The sequence below is a fragment of the Leucoraja erinacea genome, chromosome 31 (assembly GCF_028641065.1).
Source record: "Leucoraja erinacea ecotype New England chromosome 31, Leri_hhj_1, whole genome shotgun sequence".
Classification (NCBI taxonomy): Eukaryota; Metazoa; Chordata; class Chondrichthyes; order Rajiformes; family Rajidae; genus Leucoraja; species Leucoraja erinaceus.
This window is the reverse complement of record NC_073407.1, coordinates 26,531,428-26,553,240: the sequence shown is the minus strand read 5'-3', so window position 1 is coordinate 26,553,240 and position 21,813 is coordinate 26,531,428. Positions and strand designations below refer to the sequence as shown.

The following is a 21,813-nucleotide window of genomic DNA, read 5'->3' as shown; positions in this document are numbered from 1 at the left end:
CTGTCCAACCCCTTAAGAATTTTGTAAGTTTCTATAAGAAACTTATAGATGGGATATTGAAACGTGGGTTTCTAGTCTGCTTTAGTGGAAGGGAATAGATGGGACATGTTGGTCGGGGTGGGCAAGTTGAGCCAGCAGGTCAGTTTCTACGCTGTACGACTCCATTACACTGGTTTGAAGTTATTAAACAGCCCAAGTTAGTAAAGATAAATATGCAGAATTTATACTGAAGGTAGACACACAGAGTGCTGGAGTAACTCAGCAGGTCAGGCAGCCGTCTGTGGCAAAGAATTCCACAGATTCACTAAAGAAATTCCTCCTCATCCCCTTCCTAAAGGAACATCCTTTAATTCTGAGGCTGTGGCCTCTGGTCCTAGACTCTCCCACTAGTGGAAATATCATCTCCACATCCACTCTATCCGGGCTGCCCACTATTCGCTAAGTTGGTCTTTATTCTGTTCATTATTCACTGTTTGGTTTCACTTCCTTTACAGCTGATTTCATCCAAGGTGCCCAAGGCTGAGTACATCCCGACCATTATCCGCAGAGACGATTCCTCCATTGTCCCCATCCTCTATGTGAGTACAAGTTCAGTATAGATTATTGTCACGTGTACTGAGGTACAGTGAAAAGCATCTGCTGTGTGTGTGCTAACCAGTCAGCGGAAAGACAATACACGATTACAATCGGGCCGTCCGCAGTGTTAAAGGTGATTGGAGTCGAGGTTTTATACAGTGGAACGATCGCAGATCCACTTCTGTTTTCAAGAGAGAGCTAGATAGGGCTCTTAAATATAGCGGAGTCAGGGGATATGGGGAGAAAGGCAGGAACGGGGTACTGATTGTGGATGATCAGCCATGATCACATTGAATGGTGGTGCTGGCTCGAAGGGCCGAATGGCCTACTCCTGCACCTGTTGTCTATTGTCCAGCACACAAAGTGGCCTGAGTTGGGAGCTGGTGTTTGGACGTTTGTACTTGGGTTTCTAGTCTGCTTTAGTGGAAGGGAATAATGTAGACCTCGTTTTAATGGACCTCTTTATAACTGGTTTCAGTGTTAGCCTACGGAGCTGCCGACATCACTCCCGACTCGTTCCATCTCCCACAGTTTGATGAAGGGTCCCGACCCAAAACGTCTTGTCCATACAGTCCAGTTTAGTTTAGTTTGGAGATACAGCACGGAAACAGGCCCTTCGGCCCACCGAGCCCATGCTGACCAGTGATCCCCCTGGACACTAGCTCTGTCCGACTCACTCGGGACAATTTACAGAAACCAATTAACCTACAAACCTGTACGTCTTTGGAGTGTGGGAGGAAACCGGAGCGCCCGGAGAAAACCCACGCAGGTCACGGGGAGAACGTACAAACTCCATACAGACAGCACCCGTAGTCGGGTCGAACCTGGGTCTCTGGTGCTGTGAGGCAGCAACTCTACCGCTGTACCACTGGCCCTCAGTGGCGAGATTTCCCACATGGCAATATGGTACTTTTTTTGTTGACCAGACACTGCATCTGAGAGCATGTTGCCCCCTCTGGATTAAATGTGATGATGTGAATGGTGTCGCAGCGGTAGAGTTGCTGCCTCACAGCGCCAGAGTCCCAGGTTCAATCCTGAGTACAGGAGCTGTCTGTATGGAGTTTGTACGTTCTCCCCGTGACCTGCATGGGTTTTCTCCGGGTGCTTCGGTTTCCTCCCACACTCCAAAGACGTACAGGTTTGTAGGTTAATTTGCTTGGTGTGATTGTAAATTGTCCCTCGTGTGTGTGAGACAGTGTTAGTGTGCGGGGTCATCGCTGGTCGGCATGGACTCGGTGGGCCGAAGGGCCTGTTTCCATGCTATATCTCTAAAGTCTAAAGAAGAGATTAGGAATTTGCTGTCTCACCCCGATAGGTGACTTCTGCTGAATGCTTTTTCAACGCAGGTGCTGATGAGGCTGCAAGGTCACTCAACAATGCGATATGTTTAAAGGGTTAAATGATGTCTTTCATTTCTTGACAGGACCATGAACACGCTACATTTGATGACATCTTGGGTGAGTGAATCTCAACGTTGCAGTGGTTCTTGAAGGCCCAGTTGTCCAGAAGCATGTATTCAAGAGAGAGTTGGATGTGGCTCTTGGGGCTAAAGGGATCAGGGGATATGGGGAGAAAGCAGGAACGGGGTACTGATTCTGGATGATCAGCCATGAGCATATTGAATGACGGTGCTGGCCCGAAGGGCCGAATGGCCCACTCCTGCACCTATTTTCTATGTCAAAGATTAACGTGCAGGAAGGAACTGCAGGTGCTGGTATAAACTGACGATTTGACTCTAAAAGCTGGAGTAACTCAGTGGGTCAGGCAGCACCTCTGGAAAATAAAATAGCTGACGTTACGGGTCGAGACCCTTCTTCAGGCTGAGAGGGAGGGGAAAGGGAATCAAGATTGAAGGTGATACAGAGAGATAAAGAACAAATGAATGAAAGATATGCAAAAAAGTAATGATGATGAAGGAAAGGTGGAGCCCACAATGGTGCATTGTTGGCTGTGGGGCAGGTGGGAACCAGTAATCCAGATAATCGTCCTGTTGAGTTTCATTGTCTGGATTACATTATCACCTAGCCCACAATCAACAATTGAGCATTGTGGGCTCCGCCTTTCTCATATAAGATACATTTTGGCTTAAGTTAGATCCTGTGTACACAAGGGATGAAATAGTCCATCATTATCCATGGTTGCGGGCTCTGTCAATCATAGGCCTGCATGGTGGAGCAGCGGTAGAGTTGCTGCCTCACAGCGCCAGAGACCCGGGTTCGATCCCAACTACGGGTGCTGTCTGTATGGAGTTTGTACGTTCTCCCCAAGACCTGTGTGGGTTTTCTCTGAGATCTTCGGTTTCCTCCCACACTCCAAAGACGTGCAGGTTTAGCTCATGTGACAGGAGCAGAATTAGGCCATTTGACCCATCAAGTCTACTCCGCCATTCAATCATGGCTGATCTATCTCTCCCTCTCAACCCCATTCTCCTGCCTTCTCCCCATAACCCCTGACACCCGCACTAATCAAGAATCTATCTATCTCTGCCTTAAGAATATCAACTCACAGCAAAAGATTCAATAGCATAGCAGGAAGGAACTGCAGATGCTGGTTTATACCAAAGATTGACAGAAAGTGCTGGAGTAACATTCTTCCGCTGGACTAAGCGGGTCAGGCAGCATCTCTGGAGAACGTGGATAGGTGACGTTTCGGGTCTGAAGAAGGATCCTGACCCAAAACGTCACCCATCCTTTTTTCTCCAGAAATGCTGCCTGACTCGCTGAGTTACTCCAACACTTTGAGTATCTTCAAGATTTAATAACAGAAAATGTTTTAAGATGACATGGATTTTAAGAAAGATTTAATAGGAGCCCTTTTTTTACAAAAAGGCTGATGTGTATATGGCTGCCAGAGGAGGTAGTTAAGGCAATGGACTACATAATGTTCAAGAGACATTTAGACAGGTGCATGGATAGGTAGACAAAATTGCTGGAGAAACTCAGCGGGTGCAGCAGCATCTATGGAGCGCAAGGAAGGAAATAGGCAACGTTTTGGGCCGAAACCCTTCTTCAGACTGATGGGGGATGGGGGGGGAAGAAGGAAGGAAAAGGGGAGGAGGAGGAGCCCGAGGGCGGGTGGATAGGAGGGTGGGAGGAGACAGCTCAAGGGTTAAGGAAGGGCAGGAGACAGTAAGGGCAGGTTTAGATGGCTATGGCCAAATGCAGGCAGGTGGGGCTAGTGTAGATGGGGCATGTTGGCCAGTATGGGTAAGTTGGGCCGAAGGGCCTGTTTCCTCACTCTGTGACTCCACAACTCAATGAGAAATCACTTGTGTTTCCTCGCAGAGGAGATAGAGAAGAAGCTGACCACGTATCGGAGAGGCTGCAAGATCTCCAAGCTGCTGATCTTCTGCCAGGTGAGTCTCATAGACAGGCAGGAACAGCAGTGTTGGGAGACAGGAACTCTACCGCTGTGCCACCGTGCCGGCCACATGGAGTTCCACACGGTTCCCTGAATGTGGTGATGGAGAGAGAGTGGTGAAGGAAATCTCTGGCATGCTTGCCTTTGTTGGTAGAGGTGTTGCGTGCGGGAGTTGGGATGTACAAGATGTTGGTGAGACCACGTGTGTAGTAGTGTGTGGGTCCACTCATCCTGCTCCGGGAAGGAAGACATTGAGCTGGAAAAGATGCAGTGAAGATTCACCAGGATGATCCCAGTACTGGACACAAAGTGCTGGAGTAACTCCTTCTTCATGGGGCAGCACGGTGGTGCAGCAGTAGAGGCAGCACCAGAGACCCGGCTACAATCATGTCTACGGGTGCTGTCTGTGCGGAGTTTGTACGTTCTCCCCGTGACCGCGTGGGTTTTCTCTGGGATCTCCAGCTTTCTCCCACACTCCAAAGCCGTGCGGGTTTGGCTTCGGTAAAGATTGTAAATTGTGCCCAGTGTGTGTAGGATAGTGTTAGTGTGCGGGGATCGCTGGGTGATGTGGACTCCATGTTTCCACACTGTATCCCTAAAGGGCCCGTCGCACTCGGTGATTTTTTCGGCGACTGCCGGCATCACATCAATGTCGCCAAAAGATTTTGAACATTTCAAAATCCAGCGGCGACAAAAGAAATGTTGCGACACTTGGAAAAGCGGCGCGCGTCAAAATACGCCATCACGGCGTGAATTTTTCGGTGACTTGATACGTCAGTCAGTGATGCCAGCAGTCGCCGAAAAAATTGCAGTGGGACCGGCCCTTTAACTAAACTAAAGAATGCATCTTGTAAGATTGTCTTAACGCAGTCTGTCGTTGATACACACAACATGTTGGAGTAGAAGGAAGCAAATGAGCTGTCGCCCTGGCAACTGTTCACATATTGACGGGTTCTCTGTGTTTTTTTTATCTAGGGGGGTCCAGGTCATCTGTACCTGCTGAAAAACAAGGTTGCCACCTTTGCCAAAGTGGAGAAGGAAGAGGATTTAATTCTGTAAGCCAAGTGCATTTCATATGTACATTAGCGTAATGTATATATTTTTTAAATGTGTGAGTTTAGTTTATTGTCACTTGTACCGAGGTACAGTGAACAGCTTTTGTTGCGTGCTAACCAGTCAGTGGAAAGACAATACATGTTTACAATTGAGCCGTCCACGGTGTACAGATACATGATATGGGGAATAACGGGAATAATGTTTAGATAAAGCCCGATCAAAGATGGTCCAAGGGTCCCCAATGAGGGGATAGTAGCTCAGGACTGCTCTCTGGTTCATCTTCATCTATGACAGGCGCAGAATTAGGCCATTCGGCCCATCAAGTCCACTCCGCCATTCAATCATGGCTGATCTATCTCTCCCTCTCAATCCCCAACACCCGCACTAATCAAGAATCTATCTATCTCTGCCTTAAAAATATCCGTTGACTTGGCCTCCACAGCCGTCTGTGGCAAAGAATTCCACAGATTCACCACGTCTGACTAAAGAAATTCCTCCTCATCTCCTCCCTAAAGGAGGTCCTTTAATTCTGTAGTCTTGGATCCTTTGGAAAATCAAAAAATCTGCAGATGCTGACAATCTGGATAAAAATAGCAAATGTTTTAAGGTGAGAAGGGGGAAAGATGTAATGGGAATCTGAGGGGTAACTTGTTCACACAAAGGATGGTGGTCGTATGGAAAAAGCTGCCGGACAAGGTGGTTGAGGCTGGGACTATCCCAACGTTTAAGAAACAGACAGGTACATGGATAGGACAGGTTTGGAGGGATATGGGCCAAGCAGGAACAGCAGCTCAATGGGATATAATATTTAACGTGGGGAGGATCCAATCCAGACTATCACGAGGGAATTGGATAGATATTTTCGGGAAGGATTCATAGAGTGATACAGTGTGGAAACATGCCCCTTGGCCCAACTTGTCCACACTGGCCAACTTGTCCCAGCTACACTAGTCCCACCTTTTGCCACCCCCCTCTCCACCCCTCACCTTAAAACATGAGAACAACAGGAGTGTTCTATGTACCTGCCAGTTGCCTGAGTCAGTCCACACTGTAAGTTAATTTCTTTAGACAGAGGGAGGTGATTCTGTGGAATTCTTTGCCACAGATGGCTGTGGAGGCCACGTCAGTGGGTATTTTTAAGGCAGAGATAGAAACATAGAAAATAGGTGCAGGAGTAGGCCATTCGGCCCTTCGAGCCTGCACCGCCATTCAATATGATCATGGCTGATCATCCAACTCAGTATCCTGTACCTGCCTTCTCTCCATACCCCCTGATCCCTTTAGCCACAAGGGCCACATCTAACTCCCTCTTAAATATAGTCAATGAACTGTGGCCTCAACTACCTTCTGTGGCAGAGAATTCCACAAATTCACCACTCTCTGTGTGTGAAAAATGTTTTTCTCATCTCGGTCCTAAAAGATTTCCCCCTTATCCTTAAACTGTGACCCCTTGTTCTGGACTTCCCCGACATAGATAGATTCTTGATTAGTACGGGTGTCAGGCAGGGTTACGGGGAGAAGGCAGGAGAATGGGGTTAGGAGGGGGAGAGATAGATCAGCCATGATTGAATGGTGGAGTAGACTTGATGGGCCGAATGGCCTAATTCTCCTCCTATCACTTGTGACCTTAAGACCTTAGCCTGTTTTACCTGTGCAGTCTCCTGCATTGCAGTTTAAACCATTGTTGTTTTGGGCGCAGGTTTTGGAAGCGACTCAGCAGGATGATGAGCAAGATCAACACTGAGGCCAACGTGATCCACGTGATGGGCTGCTACATCCTGGGCAACCCCAACGGAGAAAAGGTAGGCAGGCCTCACCTATGGGTGGATATCACCTGCAGCCTCTGTAACCAATCCCTGGGGTTGATCCATGCCTCCAGTACACTTACAAGTGCAGCGGTAGAGTTGCTGCCTCACAGCACCAGGGACCCGGGTTCGATCCTGACTACGGGCGCTGTCTGTACTGAGTTTGTACATTCTCCCCGTGACCGCGTGGGTTTTCTCTGGGTGCTCCGGTTTCCACCCACACTCCAAAGACGTACAGGTTTGTAGGTTAATTTGCTTTGGTTAAATCTGTAAATTGTCCCTCGTGAGTGTAGGATAGTGTTAGTGTGCGGGGATCGCTGGTCGGCACAGACACGGTGGGCCGAAGGGCCTGTTGCAGCATTAGAAACTCCGTACAGACCACTCATTAGGGTCTGGGTGGCACTTAATCCTGGTGGTCCTTGACTGGTACAGGGGTCAGGGGTTATGGGGACTGGCACGGGGGTCACAGGGGTCAGGGGTTCAGGGGTTATGGGGACTGGTACCGGGGTCGGGGGTCAGGGGTTATGGGGGACTGGTACGGGGGTCAAGGGTTATGGGGACTGGTACGTGGGTCAGGGTTCAGGGGTTATGGGGACTGGTACGGTGGTCAGGGGTCAGGGGTTATAGGGAGGAGGCGGGAGGAAGTTCACTCCGTGGTCCCCACCTTTGTTCTCTTGGAGACCCATCGTCGGACGACCTCTGGCACTCGTGCCGCCTGCCCTCGACCGACCAACCACCACCGTGACCTCTCTTGCCCGTTCCCGCGGCACTTGCCGGGACATTTGCCTGCAGTTCTTGGCATTTCTGTTGCCGTGTTCACCATTGATCAGTGTTCTCCCATCAGCCTGGCTCTCTCCCAGAGTGCTGGAATAATACACATCCACTTACACCGCGATTGCTTCCTTCAAATGATTACAATGTGTTTTTGCTTTCTTCAGCTTTTCCAGAGTCTAAAGAATCTGATGAGGCCCCATCGCATCTCCTTTGAGTCTCCGTTGGAACTTTCTGCTCAAGGTATGTTCAGATTTGAAAATCCAAAGAACTACAGGCACAAAAATGTGAATCAACAGACATGTAAACACTTTGCAAACTACAAAGAAGTAAACACAATAATGATGCCAAGTCAAAAACATTGGCTCTCCAAGTACATATCTCTAGTCTCCCACTCCCCTCGACCCGAAACGTCACCCATTCCTTCTCTCCAAAGATGCTGCCTGTGTTGTCCCGCTGAGTTACTCCAGCATTTTGTGTCTATCTGTAACTGACTGGCTGTTCTCCCGTTGACTTCCAGGCAAGCGAATGATCGAGACGTACTTTGATTTTCGTCTCTATAGACTGTGGAAATCCAGGCAGCACTCCAAGTTACTGGACTATGATGACATCTTGTGAGGAAAAGGAAGATGGAATTGGAATCATCAATTGTAACTGCTCCCATTTGAGAAAGCCACCTCTTCAGTGAAGGTGGCGGAGTGTCCGTGATGGGACGGAGGAGAACCTGAATACGCCTCTGTTGTATCTTCTTCAGAGGAAGATCGGGTTATTGGAAGTCCTGGATAGGAATGGATCGGAGCCATCCGGGAGCTTTGTCGCGTTGAGCAGATGAAGCAGGAGTATGGATTTTACGCAAGGCCAACCCTGGTCAAGGCAGGAGTGTGTCGGGTTAACATTTTTTCACCCCCACCCTCCTTGGGCAAAGGATGGGCTGTTGGGATCCTGGCGGAGCCAGAGTGAGCCATACGAGGTTCTATGATGGTTCTATGGGCTTGAAGGGTGCGTGGGTCAGGACCACCAGCTCGCTGGCCTCAGGCATTCTCAGCGGAAGCCAACTTTGTGAGAAGTAAAGTAGTGGAAGGTTTTATTAATGAATATAAGTACAATGGACTTTTACTTGAATAGTGCTAATTATACAAGTTAGTTAATAAGAGTCTCTCAGTAGTTAGGAGGATATTTCATCTATTTGAGAGTGTAGTGCAGTGGGTTCCATTAACATTTAGTTGACCACTCTGGCAGTGGCAAGCAAGAGACTGAAGGCTTCACTAGGTTGAGAATCGCACTCTTTGGGCGAAAACATCCACAATTAAGTATTCTTAATGTCTTTACTTTATTGGCTGCAGCTGGAACACTAGTGGTGATAGAGTGGTGTGGAAATAAGAGTCATGTGGGATTTGTTGTTCTTGGAACAAAGCTAGCTGTCGGCAGGATGTGGAAATTGGCAAGATTGAAGTTGCTGGTGAAATGTGCAACATGAGAGAACATTGAGTATTAGCAATGATGGGAGGCTCATCTTCCCAGGGTGAACTTCACCTGATGCATTGTGAACGCCAACAGCAGTGTCTTCATTTAATTACAGACACTCTAATGGCCTTTGATGGCCAATATGATGGTCTTTGTTGTTCAATTCTGATTTCTGAATGGATTTTACTTCCAAGATTACTCCATTGCGCAAAGTCTGAACATGAAGTGTTGACTTTTTTATTGATTGACGCACTGGGATTGATTTGATTTAAAGATTATTTATCCTCGATCCAATTACATTGATGTAGCCAGTAGCATTCTTAAAATGGTGGCGTGGCAGAATTAAGGAGGTGTTTTACTGTTGTGACTTAGGCTAGGATCTCTAGATTAGGAACTGTCCTCTATTTAGGATATTGTAGTTCAAGGGTTTGGTTAAAGAATATTCCTAGAAGTGTTGCGATGTAGTCTAGCCGTTGAGAGAGGGAACTGGGCAAATTGATTTTCAGGTATCCCACTCACCGTTAGTTCTTGGTGTAAGACTGTTTCAAGCAGTCAGAGTGAATTCTTTATTAATGTCAATAGTGGGACTTATCTCAGTAGCTAAATTGTTCTCTCCGAGTTCAATGTTCGTGTGGAAGGACAAGAGGCACTGATGACTCAAACCTTCCTAAACCCAATGAATTTCGGGTTTGTGACCATCAGATATGTTCTTCAATCAGAATTTCCTTGGTATAAATCCTTAAACTATAGAATACGATGTTATCGTGCGGGTATAATGTTGATTGTACCAAATGGTTTTTATTTCCCCATTTGAAGCAACCAATTTTCCATTAAAAAAACGTTCATTTTCCGTATTTCACATTTATTCAGCTATCGATATTCTGGTAACATTCTGCATAATCAGACGCTATCAGTGAGTGAACATGTCCTACATTTACAGAATGCAGAGAATTCACACAGGAACCACTGGTTATAGACACACATTGATTGAGTAACTCAGCGGGACAGGCAGCATCTCTGGAGAGAAGGAATGGGTGATGTTTCGGGTCGAGACTCTTCTTCAGACTGAGAGTACACGGCGGCCCAGCCAGCAGCTGTCTGTCTCTTCATCTTTAGTTAGTTAAGTGTTTTGTTTGGAGGTCTAGACTTTTTTATATGTGGGGGGGGGGGGGGAGGGGGGGGGGGGAAACTACCTTTCAGGGGTCCCTACCTGGTCGGAGAGGCAGCTTGTCTCCGGGCTGCAGCTTCGACCCGTCCTCGCGGCCTACCAGCGGGCCTGGAGCGGCGTTTCCTGTCGGGAACCGCCCAGAACCACGGCTTCAGTGGCGGCACAGCGCTGGAGCGCTATCGTGGAGCGGGCGATGCCTTGCCTGGGTCGCTGCGCTGGAGCTCCGGTGAGCGGAGACCGCCAGGTAAAACATCACGGAGCTGCGGGTCTGTGAAGCGGCCAGCTGCGTGGCGGCGGCATTGAACTTTAAACCCGGGAGCCTGGGATCTCTAGACGAGATCGCCAGTAGTGGAGCTCCATCCGGCGCGGCCTTGTCGGCTTCGGAAGCCGCGGCCTCCAGTACGGAGGCGGCCGTTCCAGGGTTCCCAGGCCGCTGTGAGGACTCTCCCGACGCCGGAGCAACATCACCCGGCGAGAACGGCCTGGAACATCGGGCCTCCGTAGAGGCAACTGTGGAGGCCTCAATAGGCCCGACTATGGGTGAACTGGGGTTGGGGACTGGACTTTGTGCCTTCCCTCATGGTGGGAGCCATTGTGGGGGGATGTTCTTTGTGTTTAAGACTCTCATTGGTGTTATGTCTGTATTCTTTTTTTGTGTGCTGCAAAATGGCAAAAAGCATTTCACTTCACTACACCTGGGTGTATGTGAATGTGACCAATAAAATACCTTTGATACCTTTGAGTTAGGGGAGACCCATACCTTTACTCCAGCCTCCCACGAGCCTCCACCAGCGGGCCTGAGCCATTGCCTCACCTGAGTTCCAGGCTCGGCTCTAGGCCTGTGGCGCCCAATACGTCGCCCACTCCTGCTCTCCAGAGACGCTGAGTTACTCCAGCATTTTGTGTCGATCTTCGGTGTGAACCTGCATCTGCCATTCTTCCCCACACAGACCCACTGGTTCATTAGGGGTGAGGAATCATTCAGCCCATCTTGTCTCCCTCGCCTAAAAGTCTATCCCCTACTTCTGTGGTTTGGGTCTTCAAGATTCAACAGTGTTTTAATGTCATGTGTCCCAGATAGAACAGTGGCATTCTTACTTCCAGCAGCTCGACAGAAAATGGAAACATAGCACACTGTAAATAATATAATAAACGAGAGAAGCTCAGTGTGTGTGTGTATGTGTGTATATATATGTCTGTGTGTATGTATATATATATATGTATATGTGTGTGTGTGTGTATGTGTGTATATGTACATATATACACACACACAAACACATACATACACAAAAAACAAACAACAGCAATATTACAAAGACCATTATTGTCATTATTGACGTTCAATGACTATGCTATTCAGCTTACTGGAGGTCGCAGTGCTTACTAGCCTAATGGCTGTAGGGAAGAAGCTGTTCCTGAACCTGGATGTTTCTCAGAACAAGCTCCAGGTTTGCTCTGTGGGAGATCTATTTCATGTCGATGATTCACACTCGGGGGACTTCGTAACTCGGAGTTTTTCTATTAAGTGACTCACCGTTAATAGTTCTGAGTTGGATCGGCAGATATCCCACAGTAATGACGTAGCTGGCACTATCCATTCTCAGAGGTTTTGGCACAGACCCACCATTACAATCCAGACACACCCACACATTAAATTTACCTTGGCCTTCTCTCCGATTCATTCCCACAATTTAATTTAAAGGTTAGTTTAGAGATACAGCGCGGAAACAGGCTCTTCGGTCCTCCGAGTCTGCACCGACCAGCGATCCCCGCACCCTAACACTTGAGGCTGGGACTATCACAACGATTAAGAAACATTTAGACAGGTACATGGATAGGACAGGTTTAGAGGGATATGGACCAAACGCGGGGACTAGTGTAGATGGGGATGTTGGGCGGTGTGGGCAAGTGGGGCTGAAGGGCCCGTTTCCACGCTGTATCACTCTGTGACTGCTCTGGACCCCTACATGCCCCTCATCCATACCCACAGCCCTGGCCTTTGTTCAGATCCCTGGCTCCGACCACATATACACACACACACACACATACACACACACACACACACACACACACGCACACATATACACACACACACACACACACACACACACATATGCACACGCACACACATACGCACGCACACACACACACACACATATAATCACACACACACATAATCACACACATACACACACACACGTTCTCTTGACCTTTGGCACAAACACACACCAGATGAACAAATGAACCAAATGTCTGAAGAAGGGTCAGAAACATCACCCACCCTTTTTTTTTTCTCCAGAGGCGCTGCCTGACCTGCTGAGTTATAGAGTGGTGGGATGATTCTAGTTGTTGGTTGGATGGTGCAGTTGCCTGATAACAGCTGGGAAGGAACTGTCCCTGAATCTGGAGGTGTGCCTTTTCACACTTCTGTACCTTTTGCCCGATGGGAGAGGGGAGAAGAGGGAATGGCCGGGGTGCGACTGGTCCTTGATGATGCCGCCTTTGTTGAGATGAGTTGTGTTTATTGTCCCGTGTACCGAGGTAATGTGAAAAGCTTCAGCAACCAAACTGCGGTAGACGTGACGATTCCTCAGCCGATTTCCCGGGTAGTTTACGTTAACGAGGGAGTCGGCGGCTACAGTTTGTGCCGTGAACCGTTACAGTTCCACACGTTATTTTGAGGCGCATGGTGACGAGATGCCACAGGGATGTGTCACACGCCTGCATTGTGTTTTTAATTGTCACCAGTGGTCCTTGGAGACGCAGCCCAGTTTTGCGAGAACGAGTTCTATAATTGTACTCTTCGGAGCTTTTCACCAGAGGTGCCAAGCAACATAGCACCTCCCCTACAATCACCAATCGCACTTTGTCCTTGCCGGTACTTTGTAGAGGATGCTGCGATACTCTTCATGTAAAAGCAGCGATGACACAGCTAGAGAATTAGTGGCGATTTGACCTGGCTGGCATGTGGGCGCACTCTATATAAATCATTTATCACATGCCTGACATTGCAATCATTTAGTTTAGGTTATTGATTTCATGGTCTTTATGCTTCAATATATTTCAAGTCTATGTTTTTTAACCGTGCAGTGTCACAATGCAAACATTACTGGCTGCTGAAGTTCCTAAATGATAGGAGCGGAATTAGGCCATTCGGTCCATCAAGTCTACTCCGCCATTCAATCATGGCTGATCTATCTCTCCCTCCCAACCCTATTCTCCTGGTTTCTCCCCACAACCCCTGACACCCGTACTAATGAAGAATCTATCTATCTCTGCCTTAAAAATATCCACTGACTTGGCCTCCACAGCCGTCTGTGGCAAAGAATTCCACAGATTCACCACCCTCTGAATAAAGAAATTCCTCCTCATCTCCATACGTCCTTTAATTCTGAGGCTGTGACCTCCAGTCCTGGACTCTCCCACCAGTGGAAACATCCTCTCCACATCCACTCTATCCAAGCCTTTTACTATTCGGTAAATCTAGGACGGGTTAGGTAACATCCACCGGTGTGCCACCTGTACATTGGTTGCAACCCTGGGATCATTATATTATACAGGCACATCACTACTCTCTCCCACTCTCCTCTCTCTCTCTCCTTCCCTCTCCCTTCCTCCCTCTCTCCCCTTCCTCACCCCCTCCCTCTCTCTCTCCCACTCTCCTCTCTCCCACTCTCCTCCTCTCTCTCTATTCGGTCTCTCTAGGACTCTCCCTTCCTCCCTCCCTCCCCTTCCCACCCTCCCCTCATTCTCTCAACCCTCTCTCTCTCTATATTATACTTCCCTCTCCCTTCCTCCTCTCTCCTCCCTCCTCTCTCTCCTCTCCCCCTCCCTCCTCCCTCTCTCTCTCCCTCTCCCTCTCTCTCTCTCTCCCCCTCCCCTTCCCTCTCCCTTCCTCCCTCCTCTCTCTCCTTCTCTCCGTCTCTCCATCTCTCTCCCTCTCCCTTCCCCTCTCCCTTCCTCCCTCCCTCTCTCCCCCCTTCCTCTTACCCTCCATCTCTCTCTCCCTCTCTCCATCTCTCTCCCCCTAGCTCCCCCACCACCGTCTGGTTGGTGTATAAATGTACAGCCTGCCTGCTGCTGTGATCTGTGAGCTCTGCACGTTCTGCACGTAACGTTCAGAACTGATTTGAATAATATTTAATATTTTACAGCTTTGAGATGTAATTTAATAAACTGTTTTGAGAGAAGCAGAAATGTACTGGGCTTTGCCTCTAGCTTGCATGGGTTGTTGTCACACACTCAGTGAGTCACCACTGTAGATATTCTCCCTCTCCTGAAACACAGAACAACCATCCCTCTGGCTGTGAATTACTTTCCAATACACTGAAGGCATTTTAAAATCTCTGTGTTTTTTTTTTAAAGCATCTCCTTGAATCTATTTACACCAGTTTCCTTCACAGATGCTGCAGCATGAAGGAAGGATATATTGTAGATGGCGGTGAGATCCCGTCAAACTGAACACAATAAGGTTGTTTATTGTAGGACACAGAATGCTGGAGTAACTCAGCGGGTCAGGCAGCATCTGTGGGGAACATGGATAGGTGACGTTTCACAGAGTGCTGGAGTTACTCAGCCGGTCAGGCAGCATCTGTGGAGAACATGGATAGGTGACGTTTCACAGAGTGCTGGAGTAACTCAGCGGGTCAGGCAGCATCTGTGGAGAACATGGATAGGTGACGTTTCACAGAGTGCTGGTGATTGGAGATACAGCACGGAAACAGGCCCTTCGGCCCACCGGGTCCACACCGACCAGCGATCCCCGCACATTAACCATATAACCATATAACAATTACAGCACGGAAACAGGCCATCTCGGCCCTACAAGTCCGTGCCAAACAACTTTTTTTTTTCCCCTTAGTCCCACCTGCCTGCACTCATACCATAACCCTCCATTCCCTTCTCATCCATATGGCTATCCAATTTATTTTTAAATGATACCAATGAACCTGCCTCCACCACTTCCACTGGAAGCTCATTCCACACCGCCACCACTCTCTGAGTAAAGAAGTTCCCCCTCATGTTACCCCTAAACTTCTGTCCCTTAATTCTGAAGTCATGTCCTCTTGTTTGAATCCTCCCTATTCTCAAAGGGAAAAGCTTGTCCACATTAACACTGTCCGACACACACTAGGGACAATTTGCAATTTTACCAAACCAATTAACCAACAAACCTGTACGTCCATGGAGTGTGGGAGGAAACTGGAGCACCCGGGGAAAAAACTCACGCAGGTTACGGGGAGAACGTACAAACTCCATATAGACAGCGCCCGTAGTCACGATTGAACCCGGGTCTCTGGCGCTGTGAGGCAGCAACTCTACCGCTGCGCCACCGTGCCGACTGTTTCTCTTTTCACCATAGCTGGGTTTTTTCCACATTTTAATGTATTTATTCTTTCTCCTGCTGACAGATAAATAAATAAAGTAGTAAATAAATAGTAAATGAAGTCTGTAAAGGTAAAACAAAAATTGCAAGAGGTTATGAGCAGTTCAGAATGATTGGAATTATAATTAAGACAGTGTAATACTTGCCTGAGGAAGAGGAAGGTTTACACACGTGTGGGTTGCAAGCTGCCAGTCTGATCACATAATGAACAAGCTGCCAGAGGAGGTAGTTGAAGCTGGGACTATCCCAACGTTTAAGAAACAGTTAGACAGGTACATGGATAGGACAGGTTTAGGGGGATATGGGCCAAACCCAGGCAGGTGGGACTAGTGTAGATGGGACATGTTGGCCTTTGAGGGCAAGTTGGGCTGTTTCCATGCTGTAGCACTCTGTGTAAGCCCCTTCATCTGTGTGGAGTCGTTCCTTTATCACCTATCTGAAACTGACCACGAATATTAAACTCCTCAAGATACTTTCAAGAGAGAGCTAGATAGGGCTCTTAAAGATAGCAGATTCAGGGCATGGGGAGAAGGCAGGAACGGGATACTGATTGGGGATGATCAGCCATGATCACATTGAATGGCGGTGCTGGCTCGAAGGGCCGAATGGCCTACTCCTGCACATATTGTCTATTGTCTATTGTCCTCATCCAAGGAAAACAATCTCCCTGCCTCTATCCTGTTGATGTTCCTAAACTTTTATTAAACGTTGATTAGTGCGGGTGTCAGGGGTTATGGGGAGAAGGCAGGAGAATGGGGTTAGGAGGGAGAGATAGATCAGCCATGATTGAATGGCGGAGTAGACCTGATGGGCCGAATGGCCTAATTCTGCTCCTATCACTTATGGCCTTTGTATGCCTTAATGAGGACATCCCTTATTCTTCAGACACCTCCTGTTGTCCAGCGATCCCCGCACACTAACACTATCCTACACACACTAGGGACAAGTTACATTTATACAAAGCCAATTAATCTTCAAACCTGTACGTCTTTGGAGTGTGGGAGGAAACCGGAACACCCGGAGAAAACCCTCGCGGTCACGGAGAGAACGTACAAACTCCGTACAGACAGCACCCTTAGTGGGGATCGAACCCGGGTCTCTGGCGCTGTGAGGCAGCAACTCTACTGCTGTGCTACCCCCATAGTTGAGGCAGGTTAGTGGTCTGCCCTCCAGTTTGACACAGTCTCGACCCGGAATGTCACCCATTCCTTCTCTCCGGAGATGCTGCCTGACCCACTGAGTTACTCCAGCATTTTGTGTCTATCTTGAGTTCCTCCAGCTGTTTGGTTTCTTACGCAAGATTCCAACATCTGCAGTGTCTCGTGGCTCCAGCTTACCGCCAGCAGCAGCAAAGCACCTGGAGAAGATCTATCTGCCTCTCTCAGCCAAATAATTAATATAGATGTAAATATTTAAAGTGCATGCATCTATCCCTGCCATAAACCAGTGGTCACACTAGTCTAAATGAAGACTGACCTCAACAATCAATAGAGTATCGACTCTTAAAGGCACTTCATCCAATCATCATTGTTAGCTTCAAGAGTATTAGATTATAAAACAAAGCAGGCCATTTAATTAGAGAGAGGCTACATTCAGGACACAGCAGCCACATAAGGTCATAAGTGATGGGAGTAGAATTAGGCCATTCGGCCCATCAAGTCTACCCTGCCATTCAATCATGGCTGATCTATCTCTCCCTCCCAACCCCATTCTCCTGCCTTCTCCCCATAACCCCCGACACCTTTACTAATCAAGAATCTATCTATCTCTGCCTTGAAAATATCCACTGACTTGGCCTCCACATCTTTCTGTGGCAAAGAATCCCACAGATTCACCACCCTCTGACCAAAGACCACACATGCAGGGAATGTTGAAAAATAAGGATGAGTTGAACAAACAGTTCCATTGTCGAAGAAGACATGAACAGTTCTTTAAGATGCAGGGTACGTTGGTCTTAGAGACAGAGGAAAGAACTGAGCCAACAATCTCTGTTAACCATTAAATACAGGACACAAACACATTCCCACACCAATAATTCCGGCTACTTATTTGTACGCACGGACGCACGCACGCACGGTACCCATTCATTCATATCCATGCTTCCTCTCACCTAATTTCATGTTCATAAGTGACAGAAGCAGAATTAGGCCATTCGGCCCATCAAGTCTACTCCACCATTCAATCACAGCTGATCTACCTCTCCCTCCTAACATAGAAACATAGACAATAGGTGCAGGAGTAGGCCATTCGGCCCTTCGAGCCTGCACCGCCATTCAATATGATCATGGCTGATCATCCAACTCAGTATCCCGTTCCTGCCTTCTCCCCATGCCCTGAATCCGCTATCTTTAAGAGCCCTATCTAGCTCTCCCTTGAAAGTATATGGAGGAGTTTAATATTCGTGGTCAGTTTCAGATAGGTGATAAAGGAACGACTCCACACAGATGAAGGGGCTTACACAGAGTGCTACAGCATGGAAACAGCCCAACTTGCCCTCAAAGGCCAACATGTCCCATCTACACTAGTCCCACCTACCTGCGTTTGGCCCATATCCCCCTAAACCTGTCCTATCCATGTACCTGTCTAACTGTTTCTTAAACATTGGGATAATCCCAGCTTCAACTACCTCCTCTGGCAGCTCGTTCATTATGTGATCAGACTGGCAGCTTGCAACCCACACATGTGTAAACCTTCCTCTTCCTCAGGCAAGTATTAGCCACAAGGGCCACATCGAACACCCTCTTAAATATAGCCTATTTCTAATCCCAAACTCCTAACCCCATTCTCCTGCCTTCTCCCCATAAACTAATCAAACCCCACTCATACACTTACAACAAGAGTGTACCTCAGTACAGGTGACAGACAATAAACTGAACTGAACTGACAAGAGGTGAGAAAGAAACAATTGTTAGAAGTGCCCATCGCTTCGTACATTGACAGTGAAACTGTTGCTGGTCAGTGATGTATATCCATAAGCAGGTCCTTGTCACATTGCCACAGCCTCCGATGCAATTACTTCCACATTAAACCCGAAGCCACCATTTTAAATTGGCTCTCTGGGAAATCAAGTGAAAGTACATATCGACTGATTGGGCAGCAGCCCAAATTGCTTTAAAAATTGTCCAACTTGAAGGGAAATGATTTTTTAAGCCCCGTTATTGATGCCCCCTGCCATAGCAACAAAGGGTTCAGGTGCTTAGTGATAGGTTGGTGCAAGCACATCTAATCAAAGAGGGCCTGAGCACACAGCTTGTGCTCATACACTGATCAGCTCTGGCTGCCCCAGATATAAAGCACCCCGTGGAATACAAAACGTTGCTTGCTCCACTGATGGGGGAAGGGGTGTCTGGTTAACAGAGCGATGGCTGTGTTTAATGGCATGAAGAAATCTGCAGGAAGACCTGGCCAGGAAGATGGATGAGAAATGAGTGAGTATTTAATATGACTCTACTGGAATGGCCCTGGCATCGAGCCAATGTGATAGGTCAAATGGTGAAAGCAGAGCTCATACAAATGTACAGAATAGTGAAAGACCTGGATAGAGTGGATGTGGAGAGGATGTTTCCACTAGTGGGAGAGTCTAGGACCAGGAGGTACAACCTCAAAATAAAACAACATACCTTTAGAAAGGAGATGAGGAGGAATTTCTTTGGTCAGAGGGTGGTGAATCTGTGGAATTCATTGCCACAGAAGGCCGTGGAGACGTCAATGGATATTTTTTAAGGTGGAGATTGATAGATTCTTGATTAGTGTGGGTGTCAGGGGTTGTGGGGAGAAGGCAGGTGAATGGGGTTGAGAGGGAGAGATAGATCAGCCACGATTCAATTAGTGCCGAAAGGTCTAATTCTGCTCTTATGACTTATGAACATGACAGTTTAAGTTTAGTTTAGTTTAGAGATACAGCGTTGAAACAGGCCCTTCGGCCCATCGAGTCTGCGGAGTCATTGTGTCTGAAGAAAAGGTCTCTACCCGAAACGTCACCCATCCCTTCTCTCCAGAGATGCTGCCTGTCCCGCTGAGTTACTCCAGCATCTTGTGTCTATCTTCGGTGTAAACCAGCATCTGCAGTTCCTTCCTACACACTTTGATAAAACTAACAAGTGTGTTAAGAGATTGTCACAGTTGCACAGTCATATGCTGCGAACATGACAATAAGCCTTTGTATCCGGGATCGAGTAGTGAAGCAGATGTCCATGTGTGACAGAGAATAGTGTTGCCAGGCAGGGAAGATGAGGCCAATCATTCCCTGCTGTGCCATATTCTTGATTTATGCCGTTGAAATTGTGCCAAATTGAAGTCGGGCTGAAGAGAAAAGAATCAAGAATCTATAGTAAATGTTATAACATCAGGACTTGCCAAAGCATCTTGCCATCGATGGTTCACATACTCGGGTGTTGCAAAGTAGAAATTGCTGTTCAATTCTTAATTTTCACAAAGCATGATCCCGCTAACAGGATTGAGTTCCGTTACGACATGAGAGAGTGGCGCAGCGGTAGAGTTGCTGCCTCACAGCGCCAGAGACCCGGGTTCGATCCTGACTACAGGTGCTGTCTGTACGGAATTTGTACATCCCCCCCCCATTTGTACATTCGCTCCCCTCCATTGAGTCTGTCCAAAGCAAGCGCTGTCTGCGGAGGGCGCTCAGCATCGCCAAGGACTGCTCTCACCCCAACCATGGACTGTTTACCCTCCTACCATCCGGGAGGCGCTACAGGTCTCTCCGTTGCCGAACCAGCAGGTCGAGGAACAGCTTCTTCCCGGCGGCTGTCACTCTACTCAACAACGTACTTCGGTGACTGCCAATCACCACAACCCCCCCCCCCCCCCCCCCCCCCGGACACTTATTATTTTTTAAATTCAAATCGTTTGCTATGTCGCTCTTCAAGGGAGATGCTAAATACATTTCGTTGTCTCTGTACTGTACACTGACAATGACAATTAAAATTGAATCTGAATCTGAAGATCTGTGTGGAATTTCTCTGGGCGCTCCAGTTTGGGAGAGGTGAGACTGGTCCTTGATGATGCTGCTGGCCTTGCCGAGGCAGCATGAGGTGTAGATGGAGTCAATGGTAGGGAGGCTGGTCTGACACTTGATCTGGTTCAGACAGCATCTGTGGAGAAAAGGAATAGGTGACGTTTCAGGTCGAGGTCCTGCTTCTTCTCGACCTGAAACGTCACCTATTCTCTTTCTCCACAGATGCTGACTGACCCGCTGAGTTACTCCAGCTTTCTGAGGATACTATCTTGGGTTTAAACTAGATGCAGGAAGATTGTTCCCGATGTTTGGGAAGTCCAGGACAAGGGGTCACAGTTTAAGGATAAGGGGGAAATCCTTTAAAACCGAGATGAGAAGAACTTTTTTCACACAGAGAGTGGTGAATCTCTGGAACTCTCTGCCACAGAGGGTAGTCGAGGCCACAGTTCATTGGCTATATTTAAGAGGGAGTTAGATGTGGCCCTTGTGGCTAAGGGGATCAGAGGGTATGGAGAGAAGGCAGGTACGGGATACTGAGTTGGATGATCAGCCATGATCATATTGAATGGCGGTGCAGGCTCGAAGGGCCGAATGGCCTACTCCTGCACCTAATTTCTATGTTTCTAAACCAGCATCTGCAGTTCCTTCTGACACACTTGACCTGATTCTATTAATTCAGTTAGAAAGTTACACATGTGGAGCGATGGACCTTTAAAAACCTGTGCCAAGAGCAAGCTATTTATATTAATTGATGATCAAAACTATATTTGGTGAAATTGATCAATAAGATGTTTAAGAAGGAACTGCAGATGCTGGAAAATCAAAGGTAGACAGAAATGCTGGAGAAACTCAGCGGGCGAGGCAGCATCTATGGAGCGAAGGGAAAAGGCAACATTTCGCATCGAGACCTTCGCTTCATAGATGCTGCCTCACCCGCTGAGTTTCTCCAGCATTTTTGTCCACCTTTGTTAATTAAGATGATCACTAGCCGGCCTTCCTACAAAGCGAGTACACGCCCATCTCTGTCTGTCCCATAATTTATTCCCATGACAGAGTTGGGAATGGAGAGGTCGACTGCATGGATTATTTCCCCCCTTTTTTTTTTTTTTTAAATAAAAGGATAGGTTTGTGACGCATTTAAGTGTAAACATACCATTGGAACCGGAGTTTAGCAATTGACAGGAGAAACTCAGCGGGTGCAGCAGCATCTATGGAGCGAAGGAAATAGGCAACGTTTCGGGCTGAAACCCAA

At 47.8% G+C, this 21,813-nt stretch overlaps 1 protein-coding gene across 1 annotated transcript in view; it reads left to right on the top strand.

Moving 5' to 3' along the window:
- Nucleotides 1–9,886, top strand: part of nsmfb (NMDA receptor synaptonuclear signaling and neuronal migration factor b) — a 34,997-nt gene extending 25,111 nt beyond the window's left edge. Inside the window, exons 9-15 of the mRNA XM_055660348.1 lie at nucleotides 495–578; nucleotides 2,000–2,033; nucleotides 3,861–3,931; nucleotides 4,912–4,991; nucleotides 6,692–6,794; nucleotides 7,736–7,811; nucleotides 8,089–9,886. Coding sequence (XP_055516323.1) covers nucleotides 495–578; nucleotides 2,000–2,033; nucleotides 3,861–3,931; nucleotides 4,912–4,991; nucleotides 6,692–6,794; nucleotides 7,736–7,811; nucleotides 8,089–8,186 — 546 coding nt within the window. The 3' untranslated portion in view covers nucleotides 8,187–9,886. The remainder of the gene's footprint in view (nucleotides 1–494; nucleotides 579–1,999; nucleotides 2,034–3,860; nucleotides 3,932–4,911; nucleotides 4,992–6,691; nucleotides 6,795–7,735; nucleotides 7,812–8,088) is intronic.
- The last annotated feature ends 11,927 nt before the right edge of the window (nucleotides 9,887–21,813 follow it).